The sequence below is a fragment of the Denticeps clupeoides genome, chromosome 11 (assembly GCF_900700375.1).
Source record: "Denticeps clupeoides chromosome 11, fDenClu1.1, whole genome shotgun sequence".
Classification (NCBI taxonomy): Eukaryota; Metazoa; Chordata; class Actinopteri; order Clupeiformes; family Denticipitidae; genus Denticeps; species Denticeps clupeoides.
Window position 1 is genome coordinate 14,882,590 of NC_041717.1, and position 19,383 is coordinate 14,901,972.

Consider the following 19,383-nt stretch of genomic DNA (forward strand, 5'->3'; position numbering starts at 1 on the left):
TCATACCTGGATTTGGCTATCCTCTACCATTCCTCCTGGCAGAACATCTCCAGTTCTGGCAGGTTGAATGGTAAATGTTGGACAGCCATTTTAATTTTTAGGTCTCTTCAGAGATGCTCAATTGGGTTTAGGTCAGGGCTCTGGCTGGGCCATTCAAGAACAATCACAGAGTCAATCACATAGGCACTCCTTCATTGTTTTAGCTGAGTGCTTAGAGTCATTGTCTTGTTGGAAGGTAAAACTTCGACTCAGTCTGAGGTCCTGAGCACTCTGGAGAAGGTTTTTGTCCAGGATATTCCTGCCGCATTCATATTTTCCTCAATTGCAACTGGTTGTCCTGTCCCTGCAGCTGCAAAACATCCCCACAGCATGATTCTGCTCCCACCATGCTTCACTGTTGGGACAGTATTGGACAAGTGATGAGCAGTGCCATTTTGTCTCCACACATACCACTTAGAATTAACACTAGAAGCCCCAGGTTTTTCTGACCCCTCAGCTCTAGCAGAGGTAGGCCAAATGGCCCCTTGGTTGGGAACTAACAACTCAATCACCGACAAATGGCTCCCATTCATTTGTAAATGGGTGGCCGATTGGAATGTGTCACTCCCCTTCCCCCCAAGAAGCGTTTGAAAATTGAGTGGTTGGTGATTAAGGATATTAGTTAAAAGTCTAAAAGGATATGAGTTAAAAGTCTTCTAGTCAATTGACTATCCTGTGGGTGTTATAGGTAGAAAAGCCAAATGGCTAATCTCTGGGACTTCTAGTGTTAAGAGGAAACTTAATGATTTTTCAAATGGCTGCAATATAACAAAGAGTCGAAAATATAATGGGGTCTGAATACTTTTCGTACCCACTGTATATGCTGGTGATGCATGTTCTTTCCCTTACAAAACATTTTGATTAATTATCCTACATCAGCTACAAAAGCTTTCATGAGTCCAAAAATGAACGCTGTACAAGGCGAGTATGAGTATGAAATTCATAATTGTCTGGGGAAACATTACAGACAGTAACTCATGGCTGTCAGAGAAATATTGCATGGATGACAATGGCCAGGCTGGACCTTCATCTGACACGTTTCCTCTGAATAACTCAAAGCTTTATTGGCGTTCACCTCTGTCCTTTCATTGCATACACAGGAATTTGACTGGAGATCCAGTGATGAGTAACCCCTGTACAGTAGTTCTGCACTGGTGTAATTTCTCATTTCTAATGGGACAGTATCTTTGGGTAATATGAGAAATACACCATTATATGATTACAATGTTCTAGGTATGTGCATAGAGGTGTGTTTGGGAGGTCAGCACCCCATATAACCAGCACATCAGAGCAGACCTGCTTGCTTGACTTTGATGGCTTCAGTGACTACTGAGGTGTTGACACTTCCGAGGCTTGATCTTTATTTATGCAGTAGAATGGCTAGAACATTTTTCCTGAAGAGAGGAACGCTTCCTGCAGTTTTTCTTCAGTTGAGAATGATGAGAAAGACACAACTGGCTTTCAAGCTCACATGTCTTGTTTTTGATTCTTGAAACTGCTCATTCATGGGTTGGGTTCAAAAACATGTACACACGCAGTGCATACTTAGGTAACACAGGCCAAAGCCATTCGTGACTTCCCCTTTATTTCTCTCCTTTAGTCCCTCATCTTCTTGCACCCCTCCACATTGGGCTCCTGCATTGGACCATCCTGTGTTTTCAGCTGTGGCAGATGTCATTCATGCTGCACCCAGATGTGAAATGCAGCCATGTGGCAACAATGTATCACAACTGTGGTCACGACTGTTGATATTAAGCTACATGGTGTAGATTTCACAGCCTGCCACACCACCCTCACCACTATGGCGATAGTTTCAAAGTTCGGGAATGAATCACACACCATTCACAAATATATTTCTTAATTCAGCAATTCATGCAACAAGATTCACAAATATAGTTTATGACTTACAAATAAATTCACCATTCACAAATGCAATTTTTTGTGATGCACAAAAATGTCAGTGCAGTTACATTAATTCACAAACTGATAAGCCTGCATTTACAAACCACTGAATGGTGGCCCACCATGATAAGTCACAGTGTCCCAAGTGCTTCTGCATTTTAGGCCATGTCTCAAATTCCGAGTGGAATCAGAGAATTTCTGCTTGTGTTCTTGTATCCAGGGTATGTCCAGACACCAGGCTGTCTGTGTTGACAGACACCACTTGAGATGAGCGAGCAGGGAAACGTTCATTTACATTCAGCAGAAACACAGTTACTACCACAACAAAACACTGGAGGATTTGCGTTATATTTTTGTCCCGATTAATTTTATGAACCTCGTGTTTTCGCAATTCCTTTCAAGAGACCACAACAATGTGCAAAAGTAGCACAATGTTGTCAACATTAAATCATTTCACTCTCAAATGATGTGACTGACTCTAAACTCTGGAGACATTTGATTGGCTCCCTTTTGAAAAAAACACATTAGTGAATCCAGCGTTTCAAAAATCCACAAATAAATGTAAGGGTATTCACAAATATATATGGTGGTTTAAAAATGTTTATTGGTTTGTAAACAACTGCACTGACATTTTTGCATCAAGTTTTTTTGAGTCGAGAAATGCATTTGTAAATGGTGTTATTTATTTGTAAGTCATAAATTATATTTGTGAATCTTTGCTCATTTGTTGCTGAATTAAGAAATATATTTGTGAATGGTATGATATTCGTGAATTTTGAAAGTAAACTCCACACTCCACTCTCTCCCCCTCGTGCGGTGGTGGAGGGAAGCCTCTGGTACACACAGTAATGGGAGTCATGCTTGTGAGTGTTATTGCACTATGTTGGGCACTATGTGTACTGTTGAGGCCAGAATTCTTAGCTCCCCAGAAATTATGGAAGATTTTGGAATGTTTGCAGCATTGGTGAAAATGTAAAGAATTAAACATTGGTCAGTGGTATTTAGTAGCTTTTGGTACATTTTGTAATATATAATATGAAATAATGTTTTATTTATAATCAGAAAATTAGCCCCAGGTGAATGCTTTCAAAACACACCTATTTTCACGGGTGGGTTGGACATGGAGATGAAGGAGGACGCATTCGCACGATTTCACGCGACAGGGGTTTAATACAGACTACACGAGACAAGGAAACATAAACATGCACAATGACCCGACGGCGAACAGACACGAACAGGATAGCTTTATACAATTATATAAATAGACAGCAGGTGAACACGATCAGGGAACATTACACAGGACTAACATGAAACTCCGGTCCGGATCCGGAGTAACCCCTGCCGGTCCGTATCATGACACCTATAGTAATTAACCAATCAGCTTTAAACCCCACCTGTTCAGTCCATTGGCTTCCAAACAACATTCAATCAGCATAAAATGACTCCATCTCCAAACTTCAAAACTGCATCTTCATCATGGTGGGCTTCAGGGCCCTCATCCCAGAAGATCCCTTTACACAAAAGATGAGTTGTGGAAGTCTGTGCTTTGGCCTGATTAGACTAAACTGGAACTGGCAAAGAAAGGGAGAGGCCTTCAGCACAGTTCCTACATTTAGCCATGGTGGTGGCAGCATCATGCTGTGGGGCTGTTTTTCAGCCTCAGGCAAAGGGAGCTTTGTTCAGGTACATGGCATCATGTACCTGAAAAATAGAATTATGTTGACATTTTGCTCCTATCTGCTCTTAGTCTAGGCTTAGGTCATCGCTGGCTCTTCCAACAAGACAATGACCCAAAGCACACATCAAAATTAGCCCAACAGTTCCTCAAGGATACCAAAACCAATTTCTTGTTTCAACTTAGTGTATCAATAAAATATCCTAATTAAACCTAGTGGACATTGTTATTTAAAGATTATTTGTTTCCAAAACAACACACTTTACATTTACAGCATTTATCAGACGCCCTTATCCAGAGCGACTTACAATCAGTAGTTACAGGGACAGTCCCCCCCCTGGAGCAACTTAAGTGTCTTGCTCAGGGACACAATGGTAGTAAGTGGGATTTGAACCTGGGTCTTCTGGTTCATAAGCGAGTGTGTTACCCACTAGGCTACTACCACCCTTACACACATTTGTTGTTAATGGTCATTTTCATGGAGAAATCAGGAGTATTGTCTAATTTCATAAGGGGGGACTAATAATTGTGGTCTCAACTGTATCACTAAAATGTGTTGTTCTCTGCTCTTAATTTTAAAGAGCATCAACTGAAGATGCACGAGAGGTGAAACTTTGATTCTAATTGTTTCTAATTGATTCTAGTTGTTCTCTCTTATTTCCTCTGCCTCTGTCTCTCTGTCAAGGCCAAAGTGCGGGAGTTGGAGGAGAAATGTCGGACTCAGAGCGAGCAGTTTAACCTCCTGTCCAAAGAGCTGGAGAAATTCCGGCTGCAGGCCGGGAGTTTTGACATCATTAGTAGCAGCACGCTGACTGTGAATGAAGCCCCGGCATCACCTGGCAAATCGCTCTCCCAGCTCCTGAATGGCCTGGCAGCTCCAGCCGGGAAAGGTCTGTGTCACATGACTCTACTGCCAGAATGCTGGAATGCAGGTCTTGTTAGCAGTTCTCTGGCGTGTGAGATGCCGTTGTTGTTTTTTTTTTTTTGCAGTTTTGTAAATGCTCACAGACTGCACTCTTATCACACTAACGCCTGCAAATCACACCGCTCATCACATCAATATTAAAAACTGCCAGCGTCCCTCCTTATTGAAAAATCCAGGGAAGTGACACAGCAGGAATCTCCCCTGTGGGCTCGCTGGGATAAGTGCACCTTTGTGAGAAACTGATTTGTCACATTACAGGGAGTTAAAATATGCAGAGATATAAAATCATCAATCACTCCCGACATCATCTTTTGGCCTGTTTTCAGCATGATGGGAAATCTTATTAAGAAGCATTATTCCAGTTTTCATGCTTTCCAAGTGTAAAACCTCCCAGAAATATTCTTGATTAATGCTGATGACCCTGCCTTGTGTTTCTGCTGCCAGGCAATGACAGTCCACTGAGCAGGTCAGTGGTATCAGAGGTGATCCGACCTCTACAGGTCAGTGGCGAAAAGGGCGAGTTCCTGTCCGTCAAGCAGTCATTCCTGAGCCGGAGTCAGCCCAGTAGCCCGCGACGGTTCCTGACCGAGGTGCGTCCCTTCCTGACCAGCGTGAGTCCGTTTACTAGTTTCTAAACCAATCGGCTGGCTGGTCAGTCTGCCCATCAACTCATGATTTGTCCAGTCATGTTTCAGATCCATTTGTCAAAACCCTGTTTCAACCCACATGATTAACCCTGTGTTACAAATTCATAATGTCTTTGATACGACCAACTTTTAATACTAATAGTACATACATTTTAATTGATATGGGTCTAAAAGTGGATGAGTTGAACAAACTGCTTTCTGAAACTATTTTCTTGTTCATTAATGTCACACCATCTCTGCACCCCTTTGTGGGACACCGCCCACTACCAAGACCTACATGCAGATTACCCAAGCTTTATTTCAAGCATTCTGATTGGTGAGCAAGTGAATGTGACATTAGTGAACATGGCCTAAGCACATATTATGTAGTACCAGGAATATATGGTGGCACTACATAAAAGTGATCATTCTACAAATATTTGTGTGGTTTGTGTGTAAACGGAATATCCTTTTGTGTGAGGGAGTGTTCGTGTGTACTGGACTTATGTGTTTGGATGATTTGTGTGTGCTTGTGGGTGGTGTAAGTGTGTGTGTGTGTGTGTGTGTGAGGGTGTGATAAGCCCATGCTGTCCAGTCTGTCTGCAGCTCAGCCATGCTGGTATTACTGGCATGTGCACAGCAACCAGCCCTGTGAAACAGACGTAGCATAACAGCTCACAGTGAGAGACAACTGATACTGAGTTTAACCACTTAACGCTCTAGTAATCAGAAATGGAATAAAGACATCAGTTAGTGACAATCAGTTGGTGTTAAGGGGTTAAAAGACCCACCTGGCCTCAATTTCATTGGCTCTCTTAGGGATCACTTTATCATTTTTTTAGGCAGTGGTTGGCCTAGTAGTTAAGGAGTCCTACCCGTTGTTGGAGGTTTGCCTCCAAGGTGCCACTGAGCAAAGTACTGTCCCCACACACTGTTCCCCGGGTGCCTTTCATGGCTGCCCACTGCTCACCAAGGGTGATGAATGCAGGGGACACATTTAATTGTGTCACCGTGTGCTGTGCTGCAGTGTTTCACAATGACAATCACTTCACTTTCAAACACAGCTTTTCTGCTGCATTATGATACTGCATATTATTGGTCTAATTGTTAAATATAAACTAAGATCTAAAATGTGATGTTATTTACTAAAAATACATAAAATTCCACAAAACTGCCGTTATTGTTTACAATATTAATATGATCAAGATCTACAGTCATAAAAAATGGCAATTTATTATTTGAATAGCATAGGGGGCTAACTAGACATGAATACAGACTCCCATCATGTGCATCCCATGCAAGACAGATCGTATGAGGAAAAGGCAGAAGATGGAGCTAACATTACTCACTGGCGGAAAAAAGATGGGCACTGTCCATAGAATTTACACATTCAGTTACAACATAGTAGAAAGAATCCCTGTAAGTTAAATCAAGCTAGCACACAAGGATTAAATTAAAGTAGAGAGGAATGAAGGCAGCCAAGTGCCTGTGCCACCCTTCTGAGCTCACTAATGGCCGTTTTTTAACTGCTCTCTCAGCAGATGGACAAAGAGCTGAGTCCAACACCGCGCTCCAAGCCCAGATACTCTGGGAAAGTGCGTCTGTGCGTGGCACGCTACAAGTGAGAAGCTCTTCGCTGCTCATTTGCCACTTACGAAATCTTATTTCTGTAGTTAGTCTTTCTTCTGCCCCTAGTTCCTCTTCTGCAAGTCAAGGCTACTTTGTTTTTTGTCTTCAGTTACAATCCTTATGATGGGCCCAATGAGAATCCAGAGGCAGAGCTCCCCCTGGTGGCAGGGAGGTATCTCTATGTGTACGGGACCATGGATGAGGACGGCTTCTATGAAGGTCTGTACTCTCCATCCCTTTAACCCTTGCCTTTGTTATATTTCTCTGTTACCTTTCTTGAAATACTCATCTCTCCATCCATCTCTCTACCCATAGGGGAGCTGCTAGATGGCCAACAGGGTCTTGTCCCCTCCAACTTTGTTGACTTTCTCCAGGAAGACGATGTCCTTTCTGTCCCACCCAGTGAACGCAGTATCAAAGAAACGGCCTACCTCAACCATAGCCCCGCCCCCCAGTCCTCTGTGCCAGGTACAGGCAGCACCACCCTGGGCAGCCTGCTGTCTGAGAGTGCCAAGCTGGACAGCCTGGGTGCAGGCAGTGCCACCAGCACGCTGACCAGCCTGAGCACTCTAAGCAGCCTGAGCAGCCTCGGCACCCTGGGAACGGTGGGTAATGACCTGCTCGGCAGCTGCAGCAACGGAATGGGCACCTTAGATGTGAGCATTGATGAGGTTGGTGAAGACATCGTGCCTTACCCACGCCGCATCAACCTGATCAAGCAGCTGGCCAAAAGTGTGATCGTGGGCTGGGAGCCACCAGTAGTGCCACCAGGCTGGGGTGTTGTAAGCGCCTACAATGTGCTGGTGGACCGCGAGGTGCGGATGACTGTTCCACTCGGTGGACGAACCAAGGCCCTAATCGAGAAGCTGAACTTGGCCACCACCACCCACCGCATCTCCATCCAGAGTGTGACAGAGCGTGGCCTTTCCGACGAGCTGCGCTGCACACTGCTGGTGGGAAAGGACGTGGTGGTCGCACCATATTACCTGCGTGTGGAGAACATCACACCAGTGTCAGCCGAGCTGTCCTGGATGCCCAGCAACAGTAACTACAGCCATACCATCTTCCTCAACGAGTCTGAGTACGACGTAATGAAGCCTGGCAGCTACAGGTACCATTTCTACAACCTGAAGCCCATGACTGTGTACATGGTGCGCCTGGTGGCACGGCCACACCAAATGCCCTGGCAGCTTCCGCTTGAGCAGAGAGAGAAGAGAGAGATCTCTGTAGAATTCTGCACCCAGCATGCCGGTGAGTCTACCCACCATGCCCCAGAACTCACTGAAAATAACACTGGATGTCAGTAGTGCTTTAGGGCACAATTTACACACAGCAAGTAACGTGTTTGTATGTGGCAATGGTCAGCAGGTTGTCAGTATAATTACATTTTTGAGGCAGTCATGTTTTAAGTATTTAGTATTTAAATCAAACTGCTGTTGGACACCACAAGGGGTCAATGGGAAATCGATGGATGCTAGTTTACCCTGATCACCTTCATTTTCTCTCCCATATGTATATGCACACTAATTATATGAATGAGCATCATAAATGCACATGTTCATTAATAATTCTAATTATGGATGCATAGAGATGTTTTTTTTTTTTTTAGCAAGGAAGTTGTCATCATCCCTCACAGAAAACCATTTTTGTGTCTGCACGGCTCCCTGTTTTAATAGATGTTCTAGAATTTGATGCCATTGCAATTGCAATGCAAACACATTGTGTTCATGCCAAAAACCCTGGATTTTCCTTTCAAAAAATGTTGTGGCCTCATTTGCACAGTGTGCCTATGCATATTTCAGGTAAAGATACCAATGCAACCTACGGAGACATTAAACATCTGTTTTTTTTGATGGCTCACAAAGCTTTGTAATAAATAAATATTTAAGCCTGTGAAAAATAGATGCATGCGTAATGAACAGAGCATCTGCCGCAGTTGGAACTGGAGATGAAACGAGAGAATAATGACAGAGAAAGACAACGACGTGGCAGAAGGGAGGCAAAGAGGGGGAATCCTCTTCTCTCCTCTCCCATGAGGCTTTTTCCCCGATCAAACGTTGGCAGAGAGACTTGCAGAACCACGTTTAGAGAAGCCAAAGTGAGCCTTTCAGCTGCACATTTTACATTTATCTCTCGTCAGTTGGCACGTGCTCAGTAAATGTGAGGTAATATGACATGATGCATAGGCTCACAGAAATCAGTGTGTCAAACACTTACAATGGTGGGGTCAGGAATGCACAATCAAATGGATCAATATGTGTTAATAGTACATTAGCACCCATAAAGTACATAACAGTACTTCAAAATTGTAACACAGAACATGACAGAACATGTAACACAGAACATGACACCTTTACCGTGGCGTTCTACAGTATACAGGGTGATTCACATGACACCCATAAACACTACAAGTGTACAACATCAACTATTTATTTTTGTATATCTTAAAATCACAAGCGGTATGTCTAAATGGGTTCACTGAGTACTACTTGCATTCTGCTGAAGGGTGAAGTAACAAATGCACGGTCCTCATTTGCACGGTCCTCATGGGAGACACCCAACTGTAGCACCATGCAATCTTAATGAGGCAGGAAGCAGATTAACTTCCATTTACAGTAAACCTGCAGTCAAATCAAATATATAGAAAAACATTATTATGCATTATTTGGTTGTGCATTGACCCGTAAGTTTGAGTGCAGCAAAGGGAGCAAAGTACTGTCCCCACACACTGCTCCCCGGGTGAGGGTGATCAGAGGGCTAGAACAGAAGTTCACTGCTTTCAGCATGTTTTTTGCATCCCCTATAGCAGAGTCCCCTATGTTTGTAACTGATGGAATATCATATTCATTAGTCAGTGTTCATACCAATCATATGTTTCTCTTTGTTCAAGGAATTCCCAGTAACCTTTATGGCTGCTTACTGGTTCCTGAGCAGTGTACAGTTATTTGATGCTCTTTTTGTGGGACTGTTCTTCCTGCTCTGTATTCGACTCGTTTGTGCTGAGTCTGGTCATTTGTGGTTTTTGTCTCGAGCAGGTCTGTCTAGACCAGCGTCACGACATTCGCTGTTTTAAACTGCTTCCATGCACCTGGAACTCTGCAACATTCTACATTTATACTTTGTTGAATCTACTTGCAGAGAAATCAAAACTATTCTTTTTTTTACTTAAATCTGTCTTGTTTTACATATCACGTAAACTTGACCCATTCCAGACACTCAGACATATAGTTACTGTTAATAATAATTCATAGAGATGAGCACTGATGGTAGTAGCCTAGTGAACCAGAAGAACCAGGTTCAAACTCCACCAACTACCATTATGTCCCTGAGCAAGACTCTTAACCCTGAGTGTCTCCAGGGGGACTGTGCCTGTAACTACTGATTTTTAAGACACTGGACAAGGGCATCTGATAAATGTTGTTAATGTAAATTAACTGGGTATAAACAGGTTTGTGAATTTTTTTTCCAAAAATCTTCTGAATTTGTGAATCCTTACTAAACAATTATTGATTATTACAGAAAATGATTTGTTTTTAAAATCCAGATTTCATGCATTTTTGTGTCTGCATGATCGTGTCGTGCAGAGCTGCCGTGTTTGTGTGTTTCTGGAGCTGTGGTATCGACTGCTGTTGAGCACCTGACCTCTGGCTAAGCGATGATGTGTTTGATAAGATAAGCTGGGACTCTGAGCAGCTTTCATTTAGTAACCTTTCATCCTGCTGGGTGGATCAAGCTGGCAGCTGACATGATCAGCTGGTCACACCTCCTCCAGTTTCAGTTGTTTTTGGGGATTCTCATTCACCCTGCAACACATAAGAGGCCATACTCATCAAATGCTGTTGTGTTTTTAAGGCACTGATAATCATTTGGTTTTTCACATAATTATTATTCTTTTAAATGTAAACAAGCAGGCATACAGGAATATACAAACCCTCAATTGAAGAGGCTTCTTTGTATCCTGTACTATATAGGGCCTTATTGTGAATATGTATACCAAAAATTTTGATCAAGGCCAACAGATTTTATGCCTCTCCTCTCGCCCCCGGGGGCAGCACAATGCACACAATATTAACCCCCATAAATATGTATAAATTCATACATATCATCTTATATGGATATAAAAACTCTGGACCATGTCCACAGTGGGGAAAAAAATCAGCAGCCCAATACGCTGTTCAAAAATCATACTATTTTCAGGCTCCGAGAACCCCCGAAAAAGGGCAAAAACATTTAAGGAAATCTAGCCATCATGGGCTTGTGCCTGGTGTTTCACATGCTGTGGTTGGTGAACGGTGTTGGTGTTATTTCCACAAATGCCCCCTCAATTCTATAGGCTCATCCAAGTTTTTACGACTGAAGAGGTGCTGGATATTCTGGTGCAAGACAGCAGTTCGGCTATTTGTCCTGTTGAATCTTTGTCTGCAGAAAATAGTGCTGCATCCATAGGGTGAAAACACCCATACACGGCAGAGTGCCAGGTGCTGCTGTGATTAACTGATTCAAGCAATGGCATGATACACAATAATGTAGATTTAGTTCATTTATTATATTGATTATTGACATTTAAGTAGTTTTTATACAACTTTTGTATTTTTCATTTTAGTGTTATTGTTTTTCAAAATTTTTATACAGCAATATGTTTGATGCAGGTTTATTATTAGGATTTAGTACTATGGTTTACTTGAGGAATATTGCTTGTACAGCCGCTATCATATGTCCAAATCACTGTAAAAAGTGTTTTTGTTTTTTTTTCAGCGTTCCATCCTCATTTTCTCTGGCCCAGTTGACATAAATGCTGAATCCTACACTCTGGAGCCTTTTGATTTTATTTGAATTTGCCTTTGAATTTTAAAAATTATACTAATAGACCATGCAGTTGCAGAGATATTCTGCTTAATTTTGTCCATTCAAAAAGTGGGCTCATAGGCTGACCAGGTTAATTTAAAGAATTCATGTAATTTTGAGTATCTGTGCCAATAACTTTTGTCACTCGTCATTCATATTTTTCACTCTAATTTGTACCAATCAGCATGGTTTCCAGTCAAGGCTTTTAGATTAAAAATGATCTGCTTCTGTGTTATTCAGAGACTTCTCTGCCAGGCCCCCCACACCCACCTCAGGAAGTGCAGGTGCTGATTGGGCAAAACCCAGGGGTCCTGCAAGTGCGCTGGAAGCCCCCTGCCCTTACCCCATCTGGGACATCTAATGGGGCGAGTGTGATTGGGTATGCGGTTTGCACAAAGGGTCAGAAGGTCAGTAATACTGTTTTTAATGTAGAAATTAAATCTCATAGGTCCATTCTAAACCTTTCTCTCGCCATACAGTACAGACTTCCACACTTTTAAAACTGACCTGAAATCAGCAACACAACTCTACAAAGACAGACGTCATTGTAGTGTTAGGTGACGTCTAATGCGTTAGGTGCTTGAACTCTACCCGCTCTACTCTCACTGGCACCATCTACCGACTGAAGGCTGACATAGCAGCTGCATTTCCCTTATGTAATGCAGTTTATGTAAGTTCTGTCAAAACCTAAACGTGCCTTTTCATGCCACACCACAATGTGCTGTTAGAAAGGTTGGGCCAAATAAGTTATGATCAATCAACACTATCCTTTTGATTCAAATGCTGTTCTGAATTCAGTACTTTGTGTAATATTAATATTTTATGTCATTGTGCATGTAACTCTGCTTAGGCTTGTTTCGCTGAGGCTAAGCCCTTGTTTAGGGTGATACTTTCCCAGTCATTCGTTTACAATAATCTTTCTTTGTAAATGGGTATAGTGGGTGCAGATGAGTACAATTTTGAGTAGAATTGTTCATGGCTGCTTACTGCTCACTAAGGATGATGGGTTAAATGCAGAAAAAAAAGTGAAGTGATTGTCACATGTGATACACAGCAGCACAGCACACGATGCACACAGTGAAATTTTCCCTCTGCATTTAACCCATCACCCTGAGTGAGCAGTGGGCAGCCATGACAGGCATCCGGGGAGCAGTGTTGTGGGGACGGTGCTTTGCTCAGTGGCACCTCAGTGGCACCTCGGGATTCGAACTGGCAACCTTCTGATTACAGGGCCGCTTCCTTAACCACTTGGCCACCACTGCCCCACATTAGGTTGTGTGCACTGTGTGCTGTGCTATGCTGTGTATCATATTTGTGTGCATGTGCTTTTATCTTTGTGTGTAATATTCTTCTCTGTGTGCATGTAATGTTTGTAAATGTCTGTGTTGTAGATAGCAGAGGTGCTGTACCCCACGGCGGACTATGTGACAGTGGAATTAAACCGTATCCAAGGTCTGGAGGCACGCGAGGTGGTGGTCAGAACTCTGTCTGTCCAGGGCGAATCTCAGGACTCTCCCGTGGCCACCATACCACACAGTGTGCTGGGGGCTCCACCCCCACACCTGCATCCACAACCCCACTCTGTTCCTCTCCACACAGTCCCTCCTTATCCACAAACGTACCCCCCAACCCACCCACAACCCCACATACAGAGCATGCCACACACACTGCCCCACGTGCAGCCACACGCCCACCCTCCTCCTCCGCACCCACAGACCCATGTCCACCTGCCTCATGCACATCCCCTTCCCAAACCCAAACTGCTACCAAGTGCCAGAGAAATTCATACCAAAGAACAGGACGGGCTTCGACGGCCCTGGGACCACCCTGCATCCCCGGTCCCACGTGCCCCCTCGCCCCTGCCTCCACCCGGCCACTCGGGACGAACCCTGGAACCCCCACACATCCAGGGCCGACGCTCCCCTTCCCCCCAGAGGATCCTGCCACAACCTCAGGGAACGCCTATGACCAACACGGCAGCCAAAGCCATGGCACGCGAGGCGGCACAAAGAACGGCCGAAAACAGCCGGGTGAGTGGCATCCTTACTTAAAAAAATAAATAAACATAAATTTACATATTGTAAGTATTTCAGAGACATGAATAAAATATTAATATAGAAGAACTAAATGGGGAGACACCAAAAGGGATTTGTCAGGGCTTTTTAGATTGTCATAAAATAAATAACGATTAAAATGTAATCGTTCCATCATAACTATCAGAATGTTGGCACCTCAACAGCTGCTGTAAAGAAAGGATGTGTTTGGTAGTCTATTTTATGCATTGTCAGAAGGCCCAGTAATTGTAATAAATTTAGAGACTGTAAAAATGACCAATTCAATCTTTCTTCTGTATGCACTTCTATTGACTTGTTTGGCCCATGAACGGCAAGAGTAACGTTACTAATAACGAACTGGTGAATTTATTCTCCACGCAGTCAGGACATAGCTTCAGCTCGTAATGCAAAGATTGAACCGGGGTGTTTCTGTCATGCTACGGACGAGGCACGAATTAAACAAAAGCAGGGATGGGATCTTCCGAACCACAAACTTAAACTCTCTGGCAAGGTCAAAGTTAAAAGGAAACAGTTACAATGTACATATGGGACAGTGGACAAAGGAGGGAGGAATGCAGGGTTTGATGTATTAATTCAGGCGTAATGGGATACACATGAAAGAAATGAAGTCTGACACAATGGCAGACCGGGACAGATTCCAGTAACTGTGTGGCTGTACACACAGTACAAGGTGCATTTAACAGAATTATTTTTAATTGTTTTTGTTTTGTTGATAACTTGCCTTCATTGCTAAGGTTAGAAGTGGATGGAGGGTGTTAGAAGGGGGGGGGGTGTTGTTCCTTGTCTTATTAAGTTGTACACAATATCTGTCCGTGTCCCCGCCCTGTTTAGGTGGAAAGGAGGAATATCTTCAGTGAAAGGGGCAGTGCTCTGCATTCACTCAACTCTGATGAGGAAGAGGATGGGTACGAGTCGCCCCGCAGCAGACGAAGAGGTGCATCTGTTGATGAGTTCCTCAGAGGCTCAGAGCTGGGCCGACATGTAAGAATCTCACAAATGTACAGCTGTATGGGTTTGTACATGCTTTTTATTCCATCCTGAAATCTTTAGCGTCATTTAGATTGTCGGCTCCCTGAGCGATAAAAAATATGTCATTATTATTCTCCGGTTTCATTTTTCTGCAGCACCACTACAGCCACAGTGAAGAGTACTATACAGAGAGCAGTCGCGGGTCCGACCTGTCTGACATCCTGGAGGAGGACGAGGAAGAACTGTACTCAGAAATGCAGCTGGAGGAGGGCCGCCGGCGCAGCATCAACTCACACAACACACTCAAGGTACAGCGCAGACACGCACATACACAAACACACGCACGCCCTCGCTCCAGGTCCATCCCACTCTGGGGTTACGACAGGTACAGGGGTGTGGGCTTCATCTGGGCGTAGAGGCAGGGGTACAGAAAAAATGTGGGAATATTTAGCAGAAGGTCAGCTGGGTTTTAATCACTGTGAAGGACATTAGCCTGATGCAAACTCAAATGAAGATGAAGAATAAAAACATGCACCTTTGGATAATTAATTGCTTAAAATTATTACATTCTTTTTTTGTTTGTTTGCGATATCACAGCTTTAAAAGTTTGCATCCTTATTTGCTCCTCCATAGAATTTTTTTTTTTTATTAAATGTTTTGTAGCTGTGAGGAGGACCAAGTTAATATAAAAAATGTCTGTCAGTGCAACTGCAGCTGTCAGTGCTTGATCACCTCAAAGCAATATTTTATCAGGTGATAAATGTTTGTTAATACTGCAATAATGGGAGAGGTTTCTGAGCTTCATGTGGATGAAGCTCTTGGGTGACCAGTGAAGGACGTCACCAAGATAACTGGTGCTACAGAAACTTGTGCACTGGCCTCTGACCCCTGAGGACTGGCTAGGCAACCGTTGGTCCAGAACTTAGTGTAAGTATTGTAAATAGCCTCCTCCCGAAGGTTTGCCGAACTCTTGTCTTGTATGCCCTTGTGAGACTAACGCGCTCATGTCAGGCACTAGGAGCCAGCTATGCTCTGCATGTGTGTGATTATCCTCAGAGATGCTTCACGTCTCTACAGACGCTTATATGTTGCAGTATAAGTGCAGTAACTCACTTGTAATTAAAATGTGTGCCGGTGTTGCTCCTGTAACGCATTTTCAGCATGAACATTAGTGACTGTGTCTCTACTTAAATCCTGTTGCCAATAAGAGCTGAACCTGTGTGAGATCCGATTTGGATGAAGGTGAATCATTGTCATGGGAAGTGAAGTTGGGAATCTCATTTAAGTGGGCCTGCTTAAATGAACCAGTTACTCACCTTTGGTTTTGTTTGTCTCATGTTTACACTTTGGTTGTGTTCAAGTTTTTCTTTTTTTAAAATAAAGCCTTGATGTACGTAAGATAGTAATTACTGTTATTGTAATGAAGATAATGATGAAAATGAGATTAATTATCTTGGACTCTCAGGTCTATGCTGTAGTGTGTATAAACAGTTGCTGCTCTGTAGTATATGATAAAGTCATGTCTGTGTGTGTATATATATTTATATATCTATCTATATTTGTGTGTGTGTTGTACACTGTTGTGATGTTTATATCTTCTAAAAGGTGTATCTTCTACATTAGCCTTTGTGTGCAGAAATTACATAGAACATCTTGAAAAGCATGAAAATAGAACAAATAGGATTTTATTAGTTTTAATTTTGGTCTTTTATTTGACACAAACTGGTCTTCTGTTTCCATTGTCATCATGTCAAAAACCAAAAGCCCATTCTGTCATGTATCCCATTGATAACAGTTTAATGTGTAATCATTTGTTGTGTTTTTGACCAAAAAAATAAAATCTTATTAAAGATGAGAAATGCATGTCACAATCGATAAAAAAATAGACATTTTTCAGGATGCGATCAATTCTCTGCTCCCAGTGATTACTATGGAATTACTGCGACGCTTCATTGGCCAAAGTCTTGAAGTGTGATGTCCTGAGGGGATAGCGGGAAACCAAATCGTGTGCAAATGTATGATGTTTGACTGGAGAGAGCAGTTTATTAGATTTATTTACCGAAGGCTCCGCGGTTGCATTCAGTGCCTCTCGCTGAGGAAAGCACTTTTGGCCTTCAGCTGTCAGGGGATTTAGGGAACTGGTGTCCTGAGAGCGGCCCGGGCCCTCAGCTTGAAACTGTTAGAACAGAACTGAGGTGTGTGGCCTTTTATTTCCCTCAATTTGAAAGCTTTGCGCCTTTTAGTCTTAGTTAATGCTGAATCCTCTGTCCCTGCTTGGCACTAAAATAATTATTTTTCTCCTGATTATTTATTATTATTATTTTTCTGTTTCATCATTCACATGTCTTTGCTCCTCTGCATCTCTTCATGTTTGGCAAGATTTATTTAATTTAATTTTCTTTTGTTAAGCCAGTCCCATCTCTTCGATCCTGCTCTAACCCATCATGTTTCCAGCTGCCATTCCCATCAGTTCCCTCCACAGATTCCCGATCACAGCATGTAATATCTGACACGGAATGAGAATGCATGCAGTGGACACCAGGCCATTGACTCAGATAACTAATTATGTCTTTATATTTTTGTCTTCTCCCGTTTTGTTTGGTTTTGTTTTATTTTTTAAATTCACTTTGCCTGTTCTAACATCTTCAAAATCAAATCAAATGAATCAAAATTTCTGCAATCTTTTTAAAATGTGTCAACGCAAAAACAACAAAATGAAACACATTGACTTGTCTCGCACCGCGTCCGCCCCACCAACCTGCCTGCCCTCAGGCCTACTACCGCCGGCAGGACCTGGCGGAGGAGCGGGACAGCTGGGACCTGCAGAGGGAGGTGGTGCGCCAGCGTTCCCTCCGGACCAAGCGTCTGCACAGCATTCCGGAGGTGGCCGAGGAGGAGCCTGAGGCCGGCGTGGAGGGCGTGAACCAGAGGCTGCGCTTCGAGGAGACCCGGCCGGGCACGCCGCTCCATGGTGCCAGGCTCTACCAGCAGGACTCCCGACACATCAACCCCTTCTCCCCAAGCAAGTGCGTCCGCCGGCTGCACAGGCAAAGGTCTTCTCCTCGCTACGCCATGGACGACAGCGGCGGTCTGGGAGGATGGGTCAGCGGGCGACAGACCACTAAGAGCCCAGACAGCGGGCTGGACTGCGGCAGTGAGGAAGAGGGGTCCCTCAGCTACCGGGGCGGGCACTCGTACAGAGCCGGCAGCCCCATGCGCGTGGGGGTGGGGCCTAACATGCGGCTGATCCACTGCGAGGGCCCTGTGGAGCGGCGCGCCCTGGCTGCTGGCAGGAAGAGGACTCTGACGCGACAGTGCAGCATCGAGGAGGACTTCCTGGACCTTGGCATGGAGATGCGGAGTGCACGGGATATGGGGGGCTACTACCAGCACCACCACCACTACCACAGGCCACCTCTGCACCGGCGCTTCCTGAGTGAGGGCCGACTGCTGGACATCGGCAGGCCCTGGCACAGGGACAGTAGGGCCCAGTCAGTGGTCAGACTCAGCAGGGCAGTGGACGAGCCTCTGGTGTGTGAGACCGGCAAAGTCTCCCCTCCCTGACCTCATCATTCACATCCTCCAGCAATAAACCCATTCCTCTTCTTACCTTCTAACCCCGCCCCCTTCCTGTACATTTACTTTGTGTTTCTGCTTTTTCGTTCTTCTGTCTTTACTTTTCTTTGGGATTGGTGTTGAACCATTTTACATGGTCATTGTTCTTCCTTTTGGTTTTGATTTGTAGATTTTTATTTCCATTTTGTTTATCTTTCCTAGAATGTGGATTGAATTTTTATTTTTTGTAGAAATGTTTCTTATTTACTTTGATTTATTTATTATTGATAGATTTTTACCTAAAGGCCATTGCTCTGCGTTTCTTGTTTCTGTGAGAGTAAGGGAACTTGGTTGGCCTGCCTAACGTCCACTTTTCTTTCGCTCTGTCCTTGACACGCTCCTTCCCTTCTTTTAACTCTCTGCAAAAGCAAAACAGAACAAAAAACTAAATGGTCTTTAGCTAAATGTTTGAGTTGTGCTGAAAAACCCCTTTCCATGTTGTTGTCAGGGTCATTTGGTCCTTTACTGTTTTTCATTTTTGATCCTTTACTGAGGGTTTGAATGTTTTTGCTTTGTTTAAATGACCATAACGAAATGACATCATTACTGCCTGCCTCTGTATACCTGCTGCTAGGTTATTGTGTTTCTTGCGCTCAGACCTGATTTTAACATGCCACCTTTCTCCTTTTTAAAGATTTTAGGTAATTCTTCTGCTTTGGGGCGCTCAGATCGAATGGACCATTCGCGAAGGCGGGGCCATGGCTGTGCCCCCCCACAGCGACGGCCCATGATGGTTCCTTCGATTGGTCAGTTGGACAACCACTCTGTTTTCCCTTGTGTTACTCTGTGTAGCCTCGCATTTCCACCGTAGTCACACAACCTCCTACATGAAGCATCCTTACAGATGTTTCTTAGAGCTTGTATGACAATAATGTGTCTTATTAGATTAGATTTTGTAATGTTACAGAAAATGTGTTTTCTAACCATTTTTAACAGAAAGGTGCGTCACCATTGGTCCATCAGACAGAATCATTGCTGTTTTACGTTGTAAAATTCCAATTGTTGGAAGTTGCTCCTGAATCTTGGATCAGTCCTGCTGTCCCCATTACTTTAAGCAGAAGACTCATCCTAGACTAAGAGCAT

General features: G+C 43.6%; 1 protein-coding gene across 24 annotated transcripts in view; it reads left to right on the forward strand.

The window, feature by feature from the left end:
- rimbp2b (RIMS binding protein 2b) overlaps positions 1-19,383 on the forward strand; it is an 80,133-nt gene that overhangs the window by 49,268 nt on the left and 11,482 nt on the right. For 12 of the 24 annotated variants that reach the window (XM_028995460.1, XM_028995470.1, XM_028995457.1 and 9 more), the window contains 11 exons: positions 4,302-4,506; positions 4,986-5,152; positions 6,706-6,788; positions 6,906-7,015; positions 7,112-8,047; positions 11,882-12,048; positions 13,033-13,671; positions 14,548-14,697; positions 14,841-14,993; positions 17,458-18,216; positions 18,935-19,046. In XM_028995460.1, the coding sequence (XP_028851293.1) occupies positions 4,302-4,506; positions 4,986-5,152; positions 6,706-6,788; positions 6,906-7,015; positions 7,112-8,047; positions 11,882-12,048; positions 13,033-13,671; positions 14,548-14,697; positions 14,841-14,993; positions 17,458-18,216; positions 18,935-19,046 (3,481 nt within the window). Of the gene's footprint in view, positions 1-4,301; positions 4,507-4,985; positions 5,153-6,705; positions 6,789-6,905; positions 7,016-7,111; positions 8,048-11,881; positions 12,049-13,032; positions 13,672-14,547; positions 14,698-14,840; positions 15,613-17,457; positions 18,217-18,934; positions 19,047-19,383 lie in introns of those variants that run through there. The other 12 variants (XM_028995474.1, XM_028995478.1, XM_028995475.1 and 9 more) reach the window with 6 other exon arrangements.